This window comes from Amphimedon queenslandica, unplaced genomic scaffold, assembly GCF_000090795.2.
Source record: "Amphimedon queenslandica unplaced genomic scaffold, v1.1 AMPQUscaffold_13498, whole genome shotgun sequence".
Taxonomy (NCBI): Eukaryota; Metazoa; Porifera; class Demospongiae; order Haplosclerida; family Niphatidae; genus Amphimedon; species Amphimedon queenslandica.
Genome location: NW_003546266.1, coordinates 414,853 through 422,328, shown reverse-complemented (window position 1 = coordinate 422,328; position 7,476 = coordinate 414,853). Strand labels below are relative to the sequence as shown.

General features: G+C 32.7%; 1 protein-coding gene across 1 annotated transcript in view; it reads right to left on the bottom strand.

The window, feature by feature from the left end:
- Window positions 1-5,859: 5,859 nt before the first annotated feature.
- Window positions 5,860-7,476, bottom strand: part of LOC109580300 (uncharacterized) — a 2,323-nt gene continuing 706 nt past the window's right edge. The window contains exons 2-3 of the mRNA XM_019993348.1: window positions 6,762-6,908; window positions 5,860-6,110 (exon numbers count right to left, since the gene is read on the bottom strand). Of these exons, the coding sequence (XP_019848907.1) occupies window positions 5,860-6,110; window positions 6,762-6,908 (398 nt within the window). The remainder of the gene's footprint in view (window positions 6,111-6,761; window positions 6,909-7,476) is intronic.

Here is a 7,476-nt window from a genome sequence, read left to right as displayed (position 1 = left end):
TATGAAATGTGAAATACATGTAATATATAGCCACTCCTCTCTAGCTCTGGTCACATACTACATGTACATTCTTTGCCACAAGAATGCTTCCTCTCCCCCCCCCTCTGTCATTGCCACATGCTGTCAGGCCCCACCTGACTATTGCTTTGATGTATATGCATAATATGTAAGTTTTTATAATGCATGAAAAACAATGAACAGATAGTTACACACTTATAGTAATAGAAGAGATAGAGAACTTAATAGTAATTGCATAAAGAGTGATATTACATCATGTACATGTATTAATATGAAACTATTACTAAAACCAGAACAATGTACATGTATACATGTCACATACATGTACATGTATAACTATATAAAATCATATGTTTTACATGTATTTTCAACTTACTGTACAAGATGATTTATTGGCAAGAGTAATATTTGGCCAATTTTCCTCTAGAAAGTTATTGGTGAATTTTATATTGGCAATTTGGTGCCAAGTGCCATTGAGCATGCTCAAATTGAAACAAAATGGTGGTTTTTGTATTTACAATTTCTTCATAAAACCACTAATCACCAATATTAATTTCTCAACAATAAATCAACTTGTACGGTAATCTTAAGATACTTTAAATTTCAGCATGATTAACTTAATCATAAATGATTCTAATAGTAGACTATTAGTAATACATAATACATCAGCCTAACTAGATTTTCAATGAATTTTATGAAGTTTCTCAAAAATTGGGTTAACAACCAAAGATTTTTCTTGTTTTCAAAATTTTGTCAAAAATGACTGGAAGAAAATTCTCCAATTTTATAATATTTTCTGATACATATACATGTTCTCATGTTGTGTCAAAAATTTGAGTCGATTCCAAATTTTTTTACAAATTTTTAAAATATTCCAAAAATTGAGGCCAATGACAAAATTTCTTCAATAATGGCTATAAGAGAACCAAACAACAAGGCTATCCATCTTTCATGGTTGCTTGCCAAAAATTTAGTCAAAATTGGCTAACACAAAATTTGTCATTAAAAAAATTTCTTTTGATACATATATATAAAAATATATATGTATAAGCATTTTATATAAGCGTTACATAAGCATTTTTAATTTGTGTAAAAGTTTCACCTGATTTCTGATTAGGAATTACTTACATTACTTTACATTAGGAAAATTTTGAAGGGAGTTAAATTTGGCAAATTGCTAAATTTTGGTGATTGGCAAATGTTAATTTGGCAAATTTGTGGCCACATGCTATTGAGCATGTGTATAATGGCTCAAAATGGTGGATTTTATTTTGGCAAATGGCTATCAAAATGCCAAATTTAATTCGTTCCAAAATTTCAGCTATACAGTATATAAGAGCACAGAGCGGAATTCAACCTTTGAAAGGACCTTAGGCAAAGCACAAAGGTTTTAGCTTGGTCCCCACCCCTTTTAAGGCCCTTTGCAATATTGAATTTATTTATATGTGACCATAATTGACAAAAGGTACCTTATGGCGGGTAGTGAAATTTGTCTTCCAAGCCTAAAAAATCCAACTTCCTGAGCCCCATTTATCATAAAACTACTCCACAGGATGCAAAAAGTTACCATGAAACTTTTAGAAACAATTATTTTCTGACAAAGCACTCACAGGTTGATATTTTCCATTATAACGATGAATTTTAAAATCCACCATAAGGGCCCTTTTGTCAATTATGGTCACATTTATATTTATTTTTATTTATATGTCCACACTTACATTTTTTTCTATACAAGTTTCATCACCTCATGAAGCATGACTTTTGTCCCAACCTACAGATGTACAATAAGAAAGAAACATATAGCATATACTCTACAGTCTACATTAATTTCACTGAAGTTATAACTACAGTTACCACCAACCACCATTTTACTGGGTGTGACTTGGGCATTGCATGCATTTAAGGAGAAAGTGGCAGAGTATGGTAACTTTTTTCCCCTTTTACCTTCTACCGAGGGTTGGTTCCTGGCGGAAACTATATCCATTTTTAAATGTTCTTATTATCAATGATTAAACAAGTGAGTACTGATAGCTAATAATAATGGTAACCATAGCAAAAAAGTATATACTATTACAATACATGAGGTAAATGAGAAAAGAGTTAATAGTGTTCTTGTGACATAGTTATTGTTGCTTGAAACTTATGTCTTTAACATAGCCATTGTTCTTATTGTATTCAATATTCATTGAAGGCGTTCTCAGCAAATTTGATTCCATTTCTGCAGATAATTCTGTGGAGTCATCAATATCAAGAATTTTCAGGATGATGTCTTTCGAGAGCTTAAAGATCTTCTCAGTATCATTGCTGGCAATTGCATTTGTGCTAACTTCGAATTCATACTGGCGGTCTTCAATTGATTGAAGAACATTGCAACTCGAACACCTAACAATTGTATGAAAGTTAGCACCAAACAATACATTATTACTACAATGAATGCATTTTAGGTGAATGCAAAAGTTTTGCACCTCAACTATTTTTGCATCAATTAGCATTTCAAATTTTTCTTCCTCTGCATCAACTGGTATGTTTTCTTCATCGATATTGTAAGTACTATTTCTTGTAAATGTTAGACTTCTTATTCCTTGATAGCTTCGTGTGTATAAGCTTTGAAACTTATACATCTTCGTTACCTGAAGCTGATTTACATTGTCTTCCCAGATTGACAGACCAATTGTGTGGCTGCCATCACAAAGTAAAACATCTTGTACCAGTCCTCAGCTCAAGGAGGTTCTGTGGATAATACTTTTGCTCTTAAGTGGACCATGACGCCGTCTTCTAGCTCTTGTATTTGACTTATGGTTCTTGTCTGAAAGAGAGTATGTTTCACATCTATCTTTTTAGTTGACTCTTCACAGTATTACGATTGATAAAAACTTCATCTTCTTTTTCTCCAGGTTTCAGTGTACAGTTTCTGATGGAAACGGACTGCCCTTTCATCTGATATGAGTTCAATGTCTTATTTGATTCGCTGTCAAAGCCTATGAAACGTAAGCTTTTCTGTCCGTCACTGCCTACACCAACATAATAATTATTGCCTTTTTTAGATTTTTTCATAGGAGACAGAGACTGGATGGCACACTCAACACTAGTGGTTGCCGATGAGGATTCACCTTCATCCTTTGAAGTTTCACAAAGTTTTCTCTTCAGAGACATTATAATTATCTTAAACTTTATGATTTTCTTTTTTAACTTTACTTCATTTATATAATTTTTCTGGATACCACATTGATGATGTAGCATCAAGCTGATGTGTCAGGAAGAGATTGGCTAGTGGCTTCCTCTTGGAGTGGGCGTTGAGAGTGGCTCATGATGTGGACTCAAGAAATTGAAGTAACAAGTGACATCACTGCTTTGATTGCATCTCTTCAAATTCTGGTTGCCACATCAGTCAGTTTGCATAAGCTTACGTGGCATCCAGGATTTAAAGCCACATCAGCTTTGATTAGAGCCTCTACATCATTGCATCAGAAGGTCTATAAATATAGCTACATTCTTTCTTAGCAAGAATCTTCCTTACATTCCTTGATCACTGTTATCTATAGCAAGTATAATATGGAACCTGCTGTAAAAATGGAAAAAGTATTTTGTTGTTTATGTACCATAATAACTATATTCCTCTTTTGTTTTTGGCCAGTTGGATAGAATCTTAGCTTTGGAGAAGGAAGTGTCTCAATTAAGTGAGCAGATTAAAGTCTATAGTGACCAGAGAAGATCAAAAATATCTGAAATTATATCATTAAAAAGAGAACTAGTATGTTCTTTGTACAGTTGAATTACTATACTACATTCCTTTATCCAGGGCCTGCTTCCAACTTCAGATTCAGGCAAAAAAAGGAAGTATATAAGGAAATAAACTTTGAAAAGACTTTCCTATCTATAATGTACACTGTATTCATTTAATCACTTCATTTAACAAAAATAGAGCCAATTTGATAAAATTTATTGAAAATTATGTTGTATTGAGAATAATGTAGTAACAAAAATTTACTAAAAATGCAGAATTATAAAACACAAAATTAAAAAAGTCATTAGAAAAAGTATGAACAATCCAAAAAATGCTAACCTGACTATGCATGTAATTCATTGCAACTTTATTCCAAGTACAATACCATTGAATCCTATTCAAAAATAGATATTTCATTAAAGCATTTAACAATAAGAATATACCTAATTTACCACATTTGTAGCAGTATTTATGACACCATGTCTGATGGGAAAAACTGCCACACCATTTAATGTGGTGAAAAACCTATCAAACTTCTGAACAAAATGTAGTAACGTATATAAATGTATAGTTTACTTTGAACAAATTGCTATTACATTGACTATGACATTGTTAAATTGTTAAGTATTATTGAATTCTACAATAAAATTTTAATTAAATTATTTGAAATTATATTATAGTTTACATACCACATTTGCATGTCCTTATATTATTTTCCACTCTTTCAATTATTGCAGTAGCCATATTGGCGAAAGAGGGTTCTTCATTTAGGGGACCTGGGCCCTTCAGGTATCCCCTGGGAAAAACCACCACGCCATGTAGTGCGGTGGAAAACCCATTCAACCTTTGCACATCTACATAATTATTAATGAAAAATGTGGTACTAACACATGTGTACTTTAATTTCTTTGGACCATAAAAATGAACCAAGCAAGTACAGACCATCACAGGAAGGAGGAGGAGGAGGAGGAGGAGGAAGTGCTATTATACAAAACAAGTAGTATATTACATTTAAGAAATTTATTACATACCTTTTCAGCAAAATTAGAAACCATTTACCCCTTCCATTAACAGTTTGCATTTCTTGATTCATGCAATGTAGCAGAGGTGGATGGACTATAATTTGTATTAAATATTCCTGATAATATCAATAATACAAATTAATGAGCTATGTTAAAGAGCAAAAACTTACTTAATTGTTATTTAGAGTGAATGCATTTTGTGTGTGAATGTGTGTATAATGTTGATGGTTATCAGCCATGTTAGGGAGGTACTAAAACATTAATTTCTCATCCCTACATTTTCGGGTGCAACAATTTCACAAGGGAATGGATAAACTGCCGAACCACCAAAACGGCTTACTGTTCATATATCCCTGTATTAAAGGGTAACTCAACCCAAAAACTTTTTTCACAGAAATAAGTTGGTAATAAAGAAAAAATCATAGGAAAAATAAGTAAAATTATCAAAAAGTACTGTTTCCATACTAAATCTTGGGTCAAAAGTTGCAATTTCTTGCCTTGCAGCCATTTTGTCAAAATCACTTCCGGTTGTGGTTGTGGTCACGCGATGACATACATGGGAGAACATAAGCAAGTTTCTGCATTGAAATATTAGCAACTTCAAGGCTGGATATCTCAGCTATGAGTGCAAGAAAGCAGCTAAGAGGTATTTTTCAAGTATTAAGAGGTATTTTTCAAGTATTAAGAGCTTAACAGAGCTAGTATATACAGTCAAAATTTAAATTTGTCAAAATAATTTTTTTTTAAATATATTGATTTTTTTTCACCAGTATTAATGTTTGTAGTAAGCTTTAGATTAGTCCTACATGGTCCACTTGATTAAAATTGCTTTCTTGCATGCATAGCTGAGATATTCAGCCTTGAATTTGCTAATATTTCAATGCAGAAACTTGCTAATGTTCCCCCATGTACGTCATTGCGTGACCACACCCACAACCGGAAGTGATTTTGACAAAATGGCTGCAAGGCAAGAAATTGCAACTTTTGACCCAAGATTTAGTATGGAAACAATACTTTTTGATAATTTTCCTTATTTTTCCAATGATTTTTTCTTTATTACCAACTTATTTCGGCAAAAAAAAATTTTGGGTTGAGTTACCCTTCAATATCAGTATTTGTACAGTGAAACGGTATGTTACAACAAACAATGTCGTGATCACAGTAATAGCAATCAATGACAGTGCAAACAACATCAGATAACAAACTATTAACATAGACATGATCAATCAAGGTCCCCCTATCTGTAGTAGGAGTCTTTACCATTTGTTTGAAATTATTATCAGTCAAAAAACTTAATAATCTATTAGGATTATTGGCCAACAAATCTTCATTAAAGTCTCCAATGACTAATGTTGGCAAAAATGAATCAATTATATTAAATAATTGTATCAATACATGAAAAAGATTTTGCAGTGGAGCATTCGGTGATCTGTATACTAAAATAATATTGATACAAAAACTATTACTCAGGTCAAGGGTTGTCACTAATGCTTCAATACCAGGCCTATTAATCTTATTAGTATTTCTAGGATGCATATGCTCTGGCATAGACAATAGTACACCCCCATGGCTATTATTTATAGATATGTCACACCTAATTACACTGTGCCCTTCTCTCAATAAAGGTATTTCTTGATTTTCTGTTAGCCATGTTTCACACATGGCAAATATGGAAACGTTTGATAGGCTACTGTCAAATTTTATATCTGCCAAATTAGCTATTACTTATCTAATATTTACAAGTGAAATTATAGTTCCACAACTAGAAATAATGCTGTGCGGTATATCAATTATTTTATTTTTAAGACGCTGCATTTCTTCATCTACTTTCTCAATTGTTTTAATTGCAGATGGGTTAAAGCCAATAATATACAAGCCCTCTAATCTTTTTACACGGCTAAAAGTGACATATGCATGCCCAGGATTAAAATTACTGCTTTGTTCCATATCTACTACAATTTCATTTAAAGTTTATCCCTGTATATTATGAATCGTACTGGCCCTAGCAAGTGCTAAAGGAAATTGGTATCTAGTTACTTCAGCTCCTTTTTTCCCAAATGCAAAAAACTTAGCTTGTACCTTACCAATAGGGACTGCATCATTGAATCTGTTGCGGTATGGACTGACACTAATGGCTTCTTTTCCTACATTTGAATCATCAAATTTAATTAGGATTTTTTTAACTTGAAGATTGTAATTTTTTATTATTGCACCACTTCTCCTCTAGCTCCATTAACCAGGCCATCACTCACATTAATATTTATAGTCAACATCACTCTAGCACCAATTGCTAAAGTAAGTACGTGATGCAAATTTCCAGTTTCGGACTTCTTTTTAGAAAGTTTAGACAAATCAAAGTCATCAGTTTGACTAGTTTTGAAATCATCTGCTTTTATTGCATATTGATCGGATTCACTGGCCAGTGAATTTAACATGTACTTGTTCTTTTATCTACACTATCATTGCTCCTATAAACATGAAGTGCATGCATAGGATAATCAATTGAGTCAGTTGTAATCTCACGACTTTCTAAGACTTGTATGTCATCATTAGTACAACTACCTGTTCTCACTCGACCAAGCAATTTGTATCTCCCCTTTGACGCATGACCTCGTCAAGCTCAAGCATTTTGAAATTTTCTTTCCATAATGATCCAGAGCCATACAAGCAAGCTAGGCTGCTTTGTGACATCATTCCAAATAATGATGACTG